Raw genomic sequence first — 18,893 nt, 5'->3', positions numbered from 1 at the left:
ATGGCAGCATTGCTGTTAAATTTCCAACTAATGTGTTGACAATGCTGTGCCGGTGCACAGCACAAGCTCTATTTTGGTTGTACATGAAAAGCATTGAGCACTCTCTCTCTCTCTCTCTCCAAACTACCATAGTTTTGTAGATTTTCTCAGCAGTTGTTACATGTTGGGAAAAGAAATATCAACTGTAAGCTCTGAAAATGCATTTCCATTTATGAAGGTACAGTTGAACCTCTCGTATCCGGACAAGTCGGGACCGGGGCTCATCCGGATAAGGGATTTGGCCGGATACGGGAGACTCAATACTTTGTACATGTACATTAGTGGGGTGGCTTAGTGAAATTATCGTGACACGGTGGACAAAAGCATGATTTTTTCACCAAAGGTACCTCATGATATGCCTTTTCAAAAAAAAGGGTGCTCCAAAGAAACTGATGCTGGGAAGGAGGTCAAAGGTCAAAGGTCAACGACCTTTGTTTATGAAATTGGTTTTTTGGCTATTTCTCGAGTCAGGAATGTCAAATCTGGATAAAACCTGGCTGGAAGAATAATGAGAACAATTAAAATATTTCAACCTAATTTGGAGTGAATTTGCCAAAGGTCAAAGGTCAATGAACTTTTTTTTCTAAAAAATCAGGTTTCTTACCTATTTCTCCAGGTAGGAAAGATGAAATTTTCACAAGCTTGATATGAAAGAAGGTACAAAGCAAATATAGTAGGGGAGGAATATGATCGTTGATTTTTACGTTGCCATGGCAACCCAATACAAAGGTTTTAAGTTGAAGTTGATTACAGGAAGCTATACACAGAGCTACCAAGTCTCACGCATTGTGAGTGAGACTCAAGCATTTAGGGTCTGTCTCACGATCTAATGCATAACACCCATTTTTCTGACGCATTGGGAGCATAGCTTGAAGGATTAAAGTGAGAGTTGCAATTGAAGGCATATTTCCCTTTTGTCTTTCAAAATACGTAAAAAATAGTCACTTAAGTACACACCACCTTGCACCATTAAGAGCTACAAATTGAAAGAGCTCCCTACATAAAGCTCCACACCCTCCCCTCGCTCACGCACATTATGCGCGCGCGCGCAGAGATGCTGAGTCATGAAAATCTCACTCATAAAATCTTTTTGAACTTGGCATCTATGAGACTAGCAAATAACCAACCAAAACCTCCCTTCAAGTACCTAAGTTAGAAGATTGCAAAGTAATACAGAGGGAAAGCAACATTACAAGATTCCCAGTATGAAGGACTGCAGTAAACATTTCTGCCCTTCACACACTCAGTGGATTGCTAGGTAAAGTATACACTGGCCCAGGCACCCAACATAATTTCCAGTAGGAGGGACTACAGTAAATGTCACTGAAGTGTGCACACGGCACTCGTCATCACCTTTCCATCGGCTTCTTTCTTCATCTGCTCCGCGAGACCGACCACGTGAGCAGCTGCCTTGAAGCGCATCAGGTTCCCTGTGTTCAGGACTTCTTGGACGTCGCTGACCTGTAGTGTGGTCTGTTTCAGCCTCGTGGCCTCCATCACCAGCTCCTGGATTTTTTGCTGTTGTGTGCAAGAGACAAAAGAATTAAGAAGTGCATACTGGTTCTAATGCTTAATTGGTTTCAACCCAGTGTACCTACAGTGGGCAGTGCTTCCCTACAGTGCATGGTACTCAAGTCATTTTCTTGCATTGTACAGTGTCCACTCACAGTGCTAAGGGGTAGCTCTTCAAGCCCCAACCATTGTCCTGAACATTTCTTGTTGAACCCCACTGCTATTAAACTGAAATACATCCTAAACAGGTTGGTAATCAGTCACAACTTGTGAATGGCTCACAGGAAGTGCATTGTGCGAGTTGGAGGATTAAAGGGATTAAGTAATACCCATTGATTGTTGCTCTTGAATCATAAGGCACTGTGCCAAATGGCAAAGAAAGCATGCACACAAATTGTTATTTAAACTGTAGTCTTTTTTCTTGCTGTGTCTATACCATCTACTTTCAGTGTACTTGAAATGTGCAGTGTTTTGCTCAGGCTACACAGTCTTTACTTTTACAGTGTATAGTGTACAGCATATGTTCTACACATACATTGTTTTCTGACTCAGAGTTTTGCTTGGAACTAATTTTGCCATAAAATGATATCCCTCCTTCTCTACCGTTCATTCATCTTTTTTCTTTCATCTCTATTAGTCCTTATAAGAATAACACGAATGCCGCATATTGTGTAAAAGTAAAACTCTCTAATTACTACACTCACCGAGGAATGTTATCAAAGGACTTTAAAAGAACATGTTACCATAAAACTCTCTAATTACTACACTACCCATGGAATGTTTAAGGACATGACCACATCTTACCATAAATCTCTCTGATGACCACACTCATCAGGGAATGTTGAAGGACTTTACAACACGGTGTTACCGTAAGCTTTCAAATTACTACTCTCATCACAGAAAGTTTCATAACTTTACAACAAGCGAGTTACGGTAATAAACTCTCCAAATTCTACACTCCTCATGGAAAGTTTCGCAAAAAAAAAATCACTTGAACATCTAATGGAGCAAAACAAAAGAGGAAGTCAAATGTTAAAAAAAAACGCCTAGAAGAGACAGACTTTGTGTAACTGAACAGACTTTAAAGGTAGGGAATCCCATTTGCATGCCCTAAATGAAGAGTTGTATAAATACAGCGGTATGTTGAAGACAGTATCATTTTAGAAACTCCCATAAAGTATTGAAAGTGGAAGGTAACATTTAGTACATTTTTATTGACCGTTAGATTTTGAATTGAATTTTTTTCGGGGCTCACCGTAAATTCCAGTACATTACTAGGCTACCTTTGCAGACCCATGCATTACATGTGTGTCCATCATGTATATTTTGTGAAGAAAGTTCATCAAAACTTACAAACATTTCTATATACATTCTTGCCACACACTCTATATGTTATTACATCAGCTCTTATACTTTTAGATTTGTGTTTACAGAATAAGATAAAAAATACAGAAGACTGCAACAAAAAGGCTTAAGTGTGGCTGACACACAGAACTACTTAGTAGTTGAGTTTTGTGCATTATTCAAATTGTAGATAACTGTTGACTTCCAAATTTCTCAGCAGTGGCCTAAACAAGTCCCCTGAAGTTCATATTTAATGTTTTGCTGCATTTTGGGAGGTCTGTAAAAGGTATCCCCAACCTTTAAGCTACTTGTAGGTATAACACAACAATTAACAAGCAAACAAACTCCAACATGCAGGGTAATGCCCCTCAAGGAAACTACATCTACATTGTAGAATCAATGACACTCACCAGTTTGCCTTCTAATCTCTGAACTCGTTTCTTCTCTGTGTTCAGTTCTACATTCAGTTTGTACTTCTCTTCACTCGGCTGTAAGGAAAGAAAACAATAAACAACTCAAATCAGTTGCTCATGTGACACCACGTCATGAATAAATAATAATGAAGAGACCTTACTGTTGATTGACCCGAATTAGTCGAGGACAGGCTGATTTTGCTACAACACGCATTTTCCATACACACTTGCCCCAGTATACTCGGGACTCGTCCTCACTGGGTTAAGAAATAACATTTAGCTGTACAATTTTCACAAAAGTATTTGTTTTGTTTTTTAAATTAGTGATATCAATGTGCACATGCTTTGCCACAGTTTGCAAGAAAACTATTTTGTTCTCCTGTAGAGGCATAATGAAAAATCTGAATTGGGTTTTATCTCAATGCAAGTTAAAGTTTTTACTTATTCTTATTTCAGCTCTACTGTAATTTTGAAGAGAGAAACAGAAAGAAAAGACAAAGAAGATGATAATGAAGAAGATGAAGATGTCAAAAACAAGGCAAAAAGACATAAAATGAGAAGGAGAAGAGGAGAAGAAATTCATCCTTACAATGGATGTTGATCTGTTGATGTCCTGTCGGTGCTTTGGGGTGCCAGAACCACTCCCCTTCCGAGGGTCTTTCTGTTTCCCCCACACCTCAATGATGAGACTCTCATTCCCAAGGTAGTTCAGCATCTAGGCATGATGACGATGATGGAGCAAAGAAAATTATAAAACATATAAATTCGTACATCTATTTGACCAATAAACAACACATTGCTTCTCTGACATACACATTGCAGAATCTCACTACAGATCTGCAGATAGCCTGTTGGAGAATGGATCAAAAAAACAGAATCAAACAAGAAACAAAACTCCAAAGAAAGCAAGGCAAACACACTTATAGGCAAACAAAAATTTACAGAATTTCCAACACACCAACATTACAAGATATAAATGCTGACGTGAGTTTCAGGAGTTTGTAAGGTTCACTGACAGAAAATATCTCAACTAATACGTACATATGTATGTATGTATGTATGTATGTATGTATGTATGTATTTATGTATGTATAGTATGTATGTGACTTATTTATGTCAAGGACTATTTTGTATATCTATACATGTCTATGAAGACCAATGTCATAGTTATAATGGCCACTTACTATTTCAATCGGATGGTCATAACAGGCAAGTTTGAACCAAACATGAATATAAATGTGAAGTGCATGTTCATGCCGTGTGTTCGTGTCTTTGCGTGCATTGGAATAGCACTTCTATCAAGGGCTTGTCTTTGACAAAAAAAAAATGATGATAATAAAACCACAACAGTGTAAGTTGAAAGCAAAAAAGCAAAACAAACCTCTTTGGTTGTAGTTTTGATGGCAAACACCTTGCTGTGATTGTACTCTGGATTCCTGCCCTCCACCAGTTTCGTCTCCACGACCTCTCGGTTCACGTAGAACTTGTATCGGCAGAAACTCTGGTGGGGGGGGGGGGGGGGGGACAAATAGAGATGAGGGCATGCAAAGCAAAAACGACGTGGAAAGAGAGATAGAGCAGGATTACCAATTGTCAGACATCAACACTCGAGCAATCACTGGATACCATATATTTACATTGCATGAAGAATGCAATGGAAGAAAATGTTTCCTCAGGGAAGAATTGAACACTAATAGCAATAGACAGACTCTCTCTCTCTCTCTCTCTCTCATCATTCTACATACACATATCCACATATACACACACTCATACACATATTCAACTCCTTCCTCTTCCCTTCTGTTTCATCTTTCCCCTTCTAACGATGTCAGAACATCCTACTTGATTCTCACTCTATTCTTCCTTACCACTCTCTCTGTTCCTTTCTCTACCATCTCCACTAGTGCAACTTCAACTTCTAGCCCATTACTGTCCCCCACTCTTCACTTTTTGCCCTCCTCACAACCCCCATATGTCGCTTCCCTCTTCGTTTCTCCTCTTTCTAGGCTCTTCTGCCAAACAACGATCCGGTTAAGGAGTACATACACATGGTGTCACTGCAAATCTTTCTCCCTCATTTACTTCACTATGCAAACCTTCAAACAACACATATTCACTTCCGTTTTGTTATCATGGAAGAGGAGAAAGAATGAGAGAAAGAGAGAGAGATATGCGTCCAGGATCAATTCTCACCTCTACGTAAAAGTGACATACTTGAGAAATAGCTATGACAGGAAGAATCTTTTGCCATAAAGTTAGATACCTTTGCTATCCTGTGAGGAAGGCCACGTGCGCTGGATATCGTGAACTTGAAGGTGACCGGCTTCCCAAGCTGAAAGAAATTGGGAAAGTAAATAGAGCAATCCAAATGACAAAATGATTTTGGACCACTTTGAAAGGAGTCATTAAGGTGTAATTTCTTTCTCAGAAATATATGCAAGTATGTTCTTCAGTCCTGCATTTGATTTACAAATCGTAACTAATTTTTGTTTGTGATTTTGTATTTCTCTTTCAATTTACTTCAGAGTTGATTTCAGGTGTGAACTTTACAGTTAAGAGGGTGTGTACAGTTCTGGTTGAGGTGAGGATTTAGCTTTTAACGTTTTGCGAGATATTCAGAAACCACTCCATGAGATGTCAAAGAGCATGCAATTGCTAAGGGGTATCGAAATTTTATTTGATGAAAATCGGTTTTGAAATGGCTGAGATATCCAAAAACAAGGTGAAACAAAGAGATCCTAATAAAAGGCGTGGCCTGTCGCCTCTTATTATTATCACTTTTTTGGATATCTCAGCCATTTGAAAACAAATTTTCATCAAATAAACGTTGAATCCTTCTTAAAATTACATGCTCTTTCATATTTCATAAGAGGTTTCTCATTATCTCACTTAGGAATGTTCAAAACATGAATCCCCACCTCAACCAGTACTGTACAGTCCCTTTAAACTTGCATTTATTATATTTGCTACCAAAACAGAATAATGCAGTCCTTTATAGAGGCAAATACAAGAAATTGTGCATGCTGGCAATATCTTGGTTAGGTAGCTATTAAAGAGTGAGACACATACATAGAATACAAAATATTCATTTAAGGATAACATGATCACTCAGAATCAGCCAGTCGATCCAGTAATGTCACATGACCAATCGGTCATCACGGTCACTGTTATAGACTTCATCCTTTTCTGAGTGATGGTCATCTCAATGTGAATGTCATTGTGAGTCATACAAGAAGAAATTGGGAAATGTAAAAAAAAAAAGGAGAGAAACAACTGAAAACCTCTAACTCCAGAGCTGCTAACCTCTGCATTAAAAAAGCAAAAACAAAACACACACACACACAAAGAAACAACAACAACATGCTGGTGGCGGCTGACACACTTTCTTCAAAGGCATAATCAAACTTGGGATCAATCTGGTTGGCTGCTCTGTATCCGTATCAATTGATTTTTAAATACATGTAGCACACTAACATCAGATTTCAATAGTACTTTGTATGCACGTATATATCATAAAGCTGTATAAACTGACAATGATGGATGGGTTTGGTAAAATGAGCAGTTCCGATAACCACTGTATATAACGCCATCCACTACAAACAAAATGAATCTTAACTCACTTACCGGTACACTTAAGTGATACTCTAACATTCTTGGGTTTGCAGTCACTGAAGTATCTTTTACAATCCCACATTAACATACAGACTGATCAGGACTAGATTGACATAATGAAAGTGATCATTTTGATAATAAAGATGAAGATGATAACGACTGAACTGATGATGCTGATGGCATCACGGTAACACTGACTATGACGATAACGATGATGGGAGTTGGTGACACGCCAGACGTACCAGTTCTTCAGGATCGTCCACGAACTCCTCGTCCGGGAGGGGCGATCCGTCCGGGTTGCAGGGCCTGATGTCCACTTGGAGCAGACCTTGTTCCATCCCCCGAAAGTCCCCGATGCCGAGGAGCTCCTCGATCTCGATGAGGTAGCCCAGGCTCTGGAGGTAGACGTGCACGCAGCCAATCATCACCTCGGTGTCCGGCGGCTCCCAAAAGGGGTCCCTGTCCTGCAGATGGTCAAATGTCCAGTCACGCCATGCCATTTTTAATAGCCCTTTTGAGCGCCAGGGACTTTGGACAGTGTGTACAATGCTATGGGGTTTCAGTGCCAAACTGCACTCAAAGTACACATAAGGTTAGGATAATTTGGTTCAAACCAAAGAGGTGCCGTAATCACTATCTGTAGATTGCATATTCAAAATCAAAGCTGGAAGTATATCACAATTTTCTGAAGAAAGTCCTTGATTATGGGTGGCTATTTTGCAATGAATGTGTAATCCTTGTATTACTTTCAGAAAGTTTCTCACATGTTGTTAACAGGCATCCACTGCTATCAATGTTACGAGAACTATAGCTTCTAAAGGGTTTACATCTCATAAAATATTGTATAAGCAATATTTGACATGAACTGTAAAACCAAAAATGTTCGCAGCATGTAAGTTTTTGCGAATTGAAGCGAACAGCCTTTTTAGTGGCATGAAATTTTCGCAAAGTGCCATTGGCATGCAATGCATGCATAGTGTAGAAAAGAACAAGCATCAAGGTGCATTCTAATATCGCAAATCTTGGCTCCTCCAGAAATTGGAAAACAATTTCATGCACGCGAATCTTTGGGGTTTTGCAGTAGTTTTTACTGCAGAGCAGGAAAAACAAACTCAGTTGCATTTTCACTTTCTTTTTATCTCCACAGGAGATGATGGATAGAAATGATTCAATTCATTTTACAAGTAAAGAACAACAAAGATGAACATAAACTGCAACTACTGAATCAGAAAAATATGACAGAAGTTAGCAGATCACAGTAAGAGGCACAACGTAAGGACAACAAGATATTGTATGTGTGGGACCGTTATGTGATGTTGTATACCTTTTCTCTTGACAAAAAAAAACCCAAACAACAAAAACCTCTCACCTGTTCAACATCCCAATTTTTGTCCCCGTCTGTGAAATTCTGGTACATCTCTTGCATCAGGTATTTACGGTTGAGAAACTTGTTGCGCGACCAGAGGAACTCGTTCTCATTGTCCACGTTCTTCATGCATATCGACACCTGGAACGAGAAACAAATTCAGAGAGTCGAGAAGACCATGTTTTGAAAAAAACAGAAATGAAATCAAACCTTGCTTCACTGTGAGGATGCAGTACTGGATTATGTCTCTCACGATCACATGGAGAAAGTATTGGATGGCATGCTGTCCATGCATGTTATTAACAAAATGGAGTGAATTTGAATACAAGGTGAGTGCTAACAGGGTACCAGCACACAGATTTCAGAACAAGGTTGATGTGACTGGGTTTCTCACCTTTTAATTTCCTATCAAGCTGTGACATTTTGAAGGGGTTTTCACAGAGAAGACAATTTCTTGAGACAAACATGCAAAGCTTTCGCAACGATTATGTGCCACTTAACACGTCAACATGAAATGATTCCTCCTGCTATATTTCAACGGATTACATTTATTCTACATCAACTGTTTATAGCAAATTATTGAAGTTTAATATATTGCGAACTTTCAGTGAAAAATTATGCTACTATCCTGGGCCTGGTGCAACTTGTGTTATCTTCACCCTTTGATTATAATAAAGCCATTTGAAGCTTTAATCAATTTGATTATAAAAAAAAAAACACAAATTTTGAAATTTTGAAATTTTTTTCTATAAGTTATAATTCAGGCATGTATCTACAGCCCTTCTGCCAAATCAACAGGAACAAAATTACTGAAAATACAAATAAGTCCCCAAATATCTGGAAAACAAAGCTCGATGAATCTTATGAGAATCGGCCCTTTTAGGCCCTTTCAGGATACTAAAACAGGGCCACACTATTACAATTATGTCCTGAGATGTTTAGTGTCGAAAGAGTTAAAGGACAAGTTCACCCAAATATATGGGTGGGTTAACAGAGTGCAGCAATATTAGTAGAACACATCAGTGAAAACTTCAGGAAAATCTGACAATCCATTCAAAAATTATAAATTTTTACAGTACTATGCAGCCTTTGCTGGATGAGAAGACTACCATAGTTTGCAGTGTCATTAAGAAAACACACTGTATTAAGGAAATTCCAGAAATGACATTTTTTCATCAAATGAAAAGTACAGATTCCTTTGTCTTATCATTGACAAATGTTAAGGGCAATACTGTTCCCCCTGCTTTCTGAAAGAGGTAAGTCAAATATTCTTTCACTTTGCTAGAAATATGAAAATATGCTGAATTCTCTTTATATTTTCTTTAAATCATTGTATGTACATGACATTACAAACTGTACTAGTCTTTTCATCCAGTGATGGCTGCACAGAAATCTTTGAAAATTCATGACTTTTGAACGGATTGTCCGATTTTCCTCAAACTTTCACCAATGTGTTCTACTGACATTGCTACATTCACTCAATTCACACATGTATTTGGGCCAACTTGTCCTTTAACCCGGGTGACACAAGCGTACCTCTGTCCGTCCGTGCTTGGCGCCCCTGGCCGTGGGAGAGATGAGAGCGATCTCAAACCGCACCCGTTTCTTCAGCTCCTCGCTCATGGCGTTGGCCTCGCTGACATGGGGAATCAGCTCGACGAGGTCCTCTTGGATCAGCAGCTCATCTGTAAGTGTGCAGAGCAGTTTGTGAGTTTGGAGGGTTGGTGGAGGATATGAGGGGAGTTTGTTTAACCCTCTGTATGCTGACTGGCAAAGAAAGCCCCATAGCACTATACACACTGTCCAAGGTCCCTGACACAGAAAGGGTTAACAATCTGAGCTGCATGGTCCTACATACTACAAGTGTCTCTAAAGCCTGCCACAGTATATGACTTTCGGTCCCACGACCAACAGACTTTGGATCCGAAATAAATTGCAATAACCTCAGAACAAACACGCTTGTTTATTTCAGATCCAAAGTCACTTACTTGTAGTCGCGCGACTGAAAGTTGTTTAGTTTGTGGCGGGCTTAATATTGTGGAGAAACAAAACAATGAAAGAAAATTGCACTTGAAATTGATCATGAAATGCTTCCAAATAAGGGGAGATCTGTGACTGAATTTACCATAAACAAATACAAATACAGTTAAACTCGCATACGTCGATCTTCTCGGGACTGAGCAGAACACATCGACTTAGGCGAGTTTCGACTTGTGCGTAAGTCGAAAAAAATCGACTTAAAGTTACACCACACGTACATATGTATACTGTACATGTATGTTGTCTACTCTGGAGCCAAGAGCTGGAGCGGTGTGCCCGATATTTGCCTTCCAGCAAGACACTTTATCCACATTGATGCAGGCCAGGGCTCCACACTTACTTTTATTTAGGTGGCCCCAAAATGTTTGATTTTTATTTTTTGGTGGCCCGAAAAAAAAAAAATAACAAGCAAAACTAAATCGGTCCTACGTTCGGTCCGAAAGTTACCGTTATTTATTTCTGATTGTAAAAGCAATCATCCACCATTTTTATACAAGTATTTTAAGACCTTCCGGAGCCGAATGTTACCGTTAATCATTTTCAAATGTAAAAACAAGCAACCGACATTCATTCTAGGATCTTACGGAGGTGAATATCATCCTTATTCATTTCCGAACGTGAAAGCAAACATCCGCTTTTTATTTTATCATCTGAGCCGATTGATACCGTTAATCTTTTCCAAATGTAAAAGAAACAATCTGTTACTTATTTAAGCATCGTACGGAGCAGAATATTACCGTTATTCGATCTCCAAATTCAAAAGCAAACACCCGACATTTATTTTATGATTGTAAGGAGCCGAATGTTACTGCTGTCCACTTCCGAAATTGAAATGAATCATCTGACAATTATTTCAGCATCGTAAGGAGCCGAATGTTATACTGTTTTTCATAGTCGAACGTCAAGGCAGACATCCGACATCCGAAAAAGGGATCATTGGACATATATTTTAGCGTCTTCCGGAGCTGAATGCTATTGCTATTTACTTTCAAACGTAAAAGCGAACATCCAGCATTTATTTCATCATCGTATTGAGTCGAATATTACCGTTATTCATTTCCAAAATTAAGAGCAAACATCTGACATTAAACTAGCATCTTATGGAACCGATTGTTACCGCTGTTCATTTCCAGAACTGAAGGCAAACATCGGGCTTTTTTGGTGGCCCGGCGTGCGTTTCTGGTGACCCCGGTCGCAAATTAACCATTCGCGAAATCGTGATTCGATTCGCGAAAAGACTCCGCTAAATATAAGGCATAGGCCTAGATCGCTACACTCAGCAGGGGCTTCGTTGTCCTTTCAGGTCTCGTTACAAAACCAAATCTCGCGTGAATTCTTGCGTTACCTATGTTAACGAAACATCGATAATTTGCGCTAGGGATCGTTACTCTTCGTTACCACAAACGTTAATTTTCCCGATCGTTAGTTTGTGTTACTAACGATTCAGGTGAAACCGCTTGCGTTTTGAAACGTTAATGTTCATTAACGCAAAGTTTCCTTTGGTATATACTGTATGTAAACAAAAACTGGCGTCTCGTGATTTTGACAGTGATTTATTACACAATAAAATCTTATTCGACTTAGGCACAGTGAATTCAATGGTTTTTCCGTGAAAGTGTTCTTGGAATTTCATCGACTTAGGCGAGTATTCGACTTACAAAATTCGACTTGTGAGTGAATTAATACACGTAAGTCAATGGGGAAAAATCGGGACTTTTTAAAATCATCGACTTGCGCGATTATTCGACATATGCGACGTCGACTTAGGCGAGTTTAACTGTACAAATGCAAATTTTCTAGTATATTGAAGTGGTAGATTACACCTTTAAGATTAGTTATAAGAATGGTAATAATTCTTCAGGGACACAAGATTAAAAAAAAAAAAAAACTTTTAAATGCTTCAGCGTTTCTTGTGCACTTCACATCATCAGGGCTGCCAAACTCGACAGACCAAATTAAAACCGTAATGGCTTACCATGATAAATGGCATCTTTGAACTTCAATAATCTTGATACACTACAATGTAATACAAACACAGGACTACATACGCCAAATTTTTGTGCAGCTTTTATTTTTGCGAATTTTGCGAGAGTCAGGGGCTATTCGGAAATTTAGAGACAAACGAAAATATTGACTCTGATCCCGATATGAATGTGACGTGGACGTATACACTTCTCTGTTCAGTACTGTGCTCCATGATCACCAATTTAACCTTTCACGAAATTGTTGGGAAGTCCCGATTTGCAAAAATTTAGACTCACTAAATACATGGTGTATAAAGTATTTCCTCCTCACCTTTTGACTTGTCTGGCCCCTTCTGCATGTCGAAGCCCGAGTTGGCAGCGATCTCTTCCTGGGCCTTGCTGTACGTCGGCTTCTCCTCCTGCTTCTGCTGCTGCGGATTCTTGGCCAAGTCTTGAGGGTGGTGGAACACGTAAAGGTGCTTGGACCCAAACAGGACCCTGGGGATAGATATTTGAGGAGATCATTTAAAAGAGATGGTACAGTTCGGTTGAGATGGAGCTTAAAGTTTCCAGCATTTGCTTGATTTTGGGGGGTTTTTTTATGATGACTCTTTTTTTTTATAACGAGAAACCTCTTATGAAATATGAAAGAGCAAATAATTCCAAGAGGAATTCAGAGTTAATTTGATGACAGTTGGTTTGAAATGGCTGAGATATCCAAAACAAAGCAATCCTAATAAATGGTGGGACCCACCTTTTGTTATGATCACTTTGTTTTACCTTGCTTTTGGATATCCCAGCCATTTCAAACTGATTTTATAATCATAACTGATCGTTTAATCGCTCTCAGAATCAAATGTGGTTTCCAAGTATCTCACAAAAACTTAAAAGCTGAATCATCACCTCAACCAATACTATACCATCCCTTTTAATAAGTTGTTGCTGTTATCTTATAGATTGAAATTACATGAGAAATTAGGAAACTCAGGGTAGTAGAAAGGTAACATTGTAAACCTCTTTATCAGAATGATTGTTTGATTGCCAAGGCACGGAGACTTTAACCTGCTGAAGACTAGTCCTGAGTATACATGTACTCGGGCAGGTGTCTGCGGCAAGTGCATGGTATAGCAAAATCAATTAGTCTTCAATTGGTTAAACAGAGTTTTTGCAAAAACTTATGGTGACAGCTGTGAGTGATCAGAGGAAAATGATGCCAGTGGCAAAAGCTGCATGACCGTTGAGATACTTCATAGTGACATACAGACATCACTGATTTTGTTTGTTCATATTATGATTAGCCAGCCCTACACACAGATGAACAGTTTGCGTGCAAGCCCATGCATGCAAATTGTTGACGTCTTGGACAGGCTGCCACAGTAGAATATATTACATGGCACGATGTACACGATAAATATTGACAGTATTATCAGTCAGGTGACAAGGTGAGTTTTTGGTCCACATTAATTCTAATTTCCACATGCAACAACTTGATATTTCTTTTACATCTACATGTACATCTACCTACACATTTCTACATCTGAAAGCATGTTAGTCTTCACATTGTAAAAAATGAAAAAAATATATATATATATTTATATGTAAAGATGATGGGAGTTGCCATGGTAACCTGTCATTATGATGCACCTCCGCCCTGTCTGTCAGCTGCTTGCCATTGAGGAGCACTTTCGCCGGCAGACATGGCTTCAGGATGATGTTGTTGGCACGGTTAGAAATCACTGCATGCTCCTTCTCCATACTGCAAAAAAAAAAAATGTATATACGATCAAAGCAAAACAGAAATACTACTTTTTATATACTAATTTAATGCCATGAATATGGATAATGACATACAGTTCTCAAACTTCCCTGTGTATCCAGTGACCGGGGTAATGATAGCCTGTAAAGCACATTGAGATACTCAGTAAGTGTGAAATGTGCTACATAAAAACCAGCTATCATTATTATTATTATGATGTATCACAATGGCCCATGTGAGGGAATCAATGTTGTGTTGTTTCATAGAGCAGGTTTGGTTTCACTTTTCTCATGCCCAAGTTTTGGAGGCAATGCAAAGAACACCAGTAAGATAGCTTGGCTAGTTCCAACCATGTGTATGGCACATAATGGGACAAAACAATACATTGTAACATGATGAGTTATACCAGACACAGCACAAGTAGAGAGGGGAGCGGAAAGGTTTTGTTGTTTGTTTATTTCTTTGTGTGGGGGTTATTCCTGGTCAGTTTTTTTTTGTGTGTGTGCGCGTGTGTGGGGGTTATTCGTTGTCAGGTCAAGGGTGAATGACCCCCCCCCCCCCCCCCCCCCCCTCCCCCACGTATGCAGTATGTGGCCCCTGGTTGACACAGGACAATTGCATAAATTGAATATGAAACATTGCTCTGTTTGCAGTTCCCTGATAGTCCACAGGGAGAAAAAGTCGGATTGGATACAATTAGACCATTCATAACAGAGGAAGGAAACTTACTTGAGGCCGGACAAGACGATATCGGCGGCTGGAGAGGCCTTGTCGCTGCCGACCTTGGTCAGTCCGGGCTTGACAAAGTGGACGATCATGCCGGTCAGGGCGGGGTCCTCGTTCAGGTTCCAGAAATGGGGCGTGACCTTCATCTCCTCCTGCTTATTCCGCTCCTTCTGCAGCTCTTGCTGCGGTGGTAGGATACGTTTTGGGGAAGACGAAATTTGAGTTACAGCTATCATTGATGTTGGTGTATACTATATACTTTTATATGTGACCTGGTGCCATATCACTCTGATAAAAATGATGGCACTAAGGCCAAGAAAATCAAAAAATATGGCAAAAGAATACAGGAAACTGTGTATCATCTTTTTTTCTATCAAAAAATTGTTGAACAATGAATGACGGTTGTCCGATATACCGCGTAGATCTTGATTTCTGTCAAAATTTTACCACAAAATGTTACCCTTTTTACCTACCATTTTTCTTTTCTTTTCTTTTCTTTTTTGACATCAGCTATCTGGGAAGATTTGAATTCCTGAAACATTTTCAACTACACACAGTTTCATTAGTGACAACTAAAAAAAAGGGGGGCACGTATACATGTATGCTTGCAAACGCATTTCTGCATGTTCAATAAAGGCCTACATGTACTTGAGTACCGGTACTTTTACATATACATATGTATGTGCATTAGGCATATGAACACATACACGTAGCAGTGTGTGACACTGTGTACATGTACAGTGTCTGTACAGGTATGCCTTTGCATATATCAAGAGTCCACATATCCAAAGACATGCAAACATGTTTTCTCTCCGTCCCCACATACCAAAATTGGCGTCTAGTTTCCAAGCTCACATGGCTTCAATACTAGAGCAGGAAAGCAAACCTAACCAGCATTTGCATTGTTCTGATCACCTTAAAATAAAAGGCATATTTTAGGTGGAAATGCAGAATTTTTACCCTTCCTGCCATACACATGTGTAGTACCAGGTCTATACAAAATGTATACAATTTTGGAATAAACAGTATTTTCCAGGAAACATGCAGCATTTTTGGCAGAAAACAGTCCTATATACTCAGGAAACTCGAACAGTTTGCATCTCTGCCAGAGCACGCCCTATCTCTCTACCAACCCACCTCCTGCGCTGCATGGACCTCCTTGAGTTTCTGCTCCCAAGACTTCTTCATGGTCTCCATCTCCTCCTGGTTCTGATGGAGCCGCTGTTCCAACTGTTTCTTCATCTCCTCCACCTCTGCTCCAGCACATCAAAACAAACAGACAACCAACAAACAGACAAAACACAGGCAAACAAAACAAAACAAAACAAACAAAACACAAGCAAACAGAAACAAAACAGCAATACATGAAGAGAAAAACATGACATGTATTAAATAGTAATATAGTCTTGCACTAATCAATTGCTCACTTCACATAGAAATTTTCACAACAATTTTTACAAACTTCACAGGTTACAAATGAAGTTGAATACTAATGTGATGAAAAACATCAACAAAATATTATATTACACTACAAAACACAAAGGGATCTCTTCCTTCCTTCCTTTATGGGAAATGTCCTGCAAAATGGATGCCTCCTATTCTTAAATCTGGATGGGCTTTTCAAACAGAGCCACATTTGCACAGAACCACAAACAAACAAATAAACTAAATAGAATAGAGCAGAGATGCCATTAGAATGAAAGAGAGGTCCTGAGATACATACTTGTACATCAACATGAAGCTACTGTACTTTGTGCACAAAAGAGCCCGAACTTTAATACTACAGATATACCAGGGCCTGAATTCAGGCTTTTGCCTGAAAACTAGCATCCCTAATAGGAGGTAGCAAATGAAAACGGGTGAAGCATAAAATGTATCAGCTTTCTCTCTCACCCTCTTCTGGGATGCCTTGCAAGATGGCCGCCTCCTTGACTCCGCCCCCGCCTCCCCCTTTGCCCTCCAGCTCCTTGAGGAGCCGGGCATTCTCCTCCTTCAGCTCTCGGATCAGTTTGTCCGTCGGGCTCTCGTTCACCACCGCCTTGGTCTTGATGGACTTGGCTCTGTCCGCTAAAAGCAAGAATTTTATGTGTGGTTATTTTCAACATGACCAAACCACTAACTAATGCCTTTTTCTCCCTCCCCCACCCCCTTTGACTCATTGAACACGAGTCCCAAGTATACTTAGGCAGGTGTCTATGGAAAATCTAGTGTTGTGGCAAAATCAGCCCACTCATCCTCAGCGAGTTAAAGAGCTACAGCATACCACTGGTGGCTGGCTCACGCATGCAAGCCATTGCAAAGATATAAGGCTCCCCCTACCCACACACACTTACACACACACAGGAAATAGGCTTCTTTTTTTTTAAAGAATGTACATCACATCAACAAGAACAAAAAATGATGATGATGATAACAAGAAGAAATATAGTATCATTATCACATGATGGAACAATAAAAACTAAGTAAGAATGAGCAGAAGGCTACGGAAAGGTTTAAATACAATGGAATGCCACGGAAGGTCTACTGTGGCCTTCTGCTCATAATACTTAGTTTTGTTTTTGTTTTTTTTTAACAGAATTTCTCTTTCATTCCACTGCAGCCCTAACACATTCCATAATGTACATCAACTAGTTCTATGACACTACAATTGAAGATAACATACACAAAGAGAAGATATACAACAACAATGATGGTGATGATGATGATAATAGTAACATTATGATAACAATTACACTGGATTGATCATCATCATTGTCGTCATCGTCATCTTGACAATAATATAAAATACAGTGCACAACTGTCAAGGTAAAAAGCATGATAAGCCAGACTTACCATATCTTAGAGTTGATAGAGTTTCATCAAAGTTGATATCTGCAGGACTGATAGCTGCAATCTGAGGGATTTTGCAGAATGATAAGGGTTCATTTGATATTGTGTCATTTTTCATCTCCGAAATATACACACCATTGATGTCATAAAATATATCATCGTTACACCAGCGTCATCATGGTAACGATCATCATCATTACCATTATAGCAATGATTGTCATTATCTTTTTTATTGTCATTATCAGCAGCATCATTATCATTTTCATCGCAATCATCATAGCATTGCTAAAGATTGTAGATTCAGGTAAAGCATATATTTATGTCTAAAACATGTCAAAAATAGCAGCAGACTCAGGTACCACTTGTCAGCACATTCTAAACACAGAATCTTTGTGTAATCCCGACATCAATGACTTATCATTTCTGTTAGATAGGTTGCAAATTGCCATCGCTGCTGAAACCTTTTGTGTCTCTTTCTTTAAAGGAGTCTGCATGTTAAATAAGACTTCTGTAACGTAATACATAGTGCACAGAACTACTGGTACAACTCTTGAGAAGATTTCACAGAACAGACCGATCTTCCTCTGACAAATGATTCCAGTGGGGATACTACATACTTTGAATGCCATGTATTTTCCAAATACAGACTTGGAGGACAATTTTTTTTTTTTTTTTTACGAATTGTTGAATTCGCAATTGAGAGCCACACTGACACGGAATGACAAATAAGTACATGTACAGTGTATATCATCCATTTTCAGGAGAAAAGTGAATGAGTTGCACCTTAAAGGTCCTGTTTACCTTAGGGAGGAGTGGTTTAATTTTTTTTTCAAGATATCACATTTGATTCATATGTGTAGGACAGTTGTATCATAAAACATCCTACCATATAAAAATTTCACAATAAAACCTACAATATAAAGAGATATCACTATTTTTCTCAATAAACCGTAACTGTAGACGGTTTAGTCTGGAAACATTTTCTATATAACTGTTGTTCACATTTTGTATATTTAAGATTGATTATACTTATTAAAATTTTTACATTGGTTGTTTCTACCCCTAACTCACATTTTAGAACTATTTTGAAGCACTGATGCTGGGTTTTTCTTTCATCTGCAAATGGTAAATCATGCCTTTAAAGATGATATGTTACCGTGCACCACAAAACAAACAAAAAGTCGCACACAGTGATTTTGTGTGAGGACTGAAAATAGGTGAAATGGGTCAACCCAACCAATCTTGAGTTTTTCATATTTTCTGAAAGAGCAGGTCTTATTCTATATCATATT

The 18,893-nt window shown here is 39.0% G+C and overlaps 1 protein-coding gene across 1 annotated transcript in view; it reads right to left on the bottom strand.

Moving 5' to 3' along the window:
- Positions 1–1,095: 1,095 nt before the first annotated feature.
- LOC139708198 (kinesin-like protein KIF28P) overlaps positions 1,096–18,893 on the bottom strand; it is a 30,516-nt gene continuing 12,718 nt past the window's right edge. Inside the window, exons 10-23 of the mRNA XM_071620172.1 lie at positions 17,605–17,665; positions 16,666–16,839; positions 15,910–16,025; positions 14,776–14,954; positions 13,918–14,046; positions 12,622–12,788; positions 9,823–9,971; positions 8,290–8,427; positions 7,163–7,384; positions 5,572–5,640; positions 4,690–4,809; positions 3,898–4,023; positions 3,306–3,383; positions 1,096–1,557 (exon numbers count right to left, since the gene is read on the bottom strand). Of these exons, the coding sequence (XP_071476273.1) occupies positions 1,360–1,557; positions 3,306–3,383; positions 3,898–4,023; positions 4,690–4,809; positions 5,572–5,640; positions 7,163–7,384; positions 8,290–8,427; positions 9,823–9,971; positions 12,622–12,788; positions 13,918–14,046; positions 14,776–14,954; positions 15,910–16,025; positions 16,666–16,839; positions 17,605–17,665 (1,926 nt within the window). The 3' untranslated portion in view covers positions 1,096–1,359. The remainder of the gene's footprint in view (positions 1,558–3,305; positions 3,384–3,897; positions 4,024–4,689; positions 4,810–5,571; positions 5,641–7,162; positions 7,385–8,289; positions 8,428–9,822; positions 9,972–12,621; positions 12,789–13,917; positions 14,047–14,775; positions 14,955–15,909; positions 16,026–16,665; positions 16,840–17,604; positions 17,666–18,893) is intronic.

This window comes from Diadema antillarum, unplaced genomic scaffold, assembly GCF_040938485.1.
Source record: "Diadema antillarum isolate AM-2024a unplaced genomic scaffold, OU_Dant_1.0 seq00001319_RagTag, whole genome shotgun sequence".
Taxonomy (NCBI): domain Eukaryota; kingdom Metazoa; phylum Echinodermata; class Echinoidea; order Diadematoida; family Diadematidae; genus Diadema; species Diadema antillarum.
Note: the sequence above shows the minus strand (reverse complement) of the source record. Positions and strands in the feature narration are given on the sequence as shown.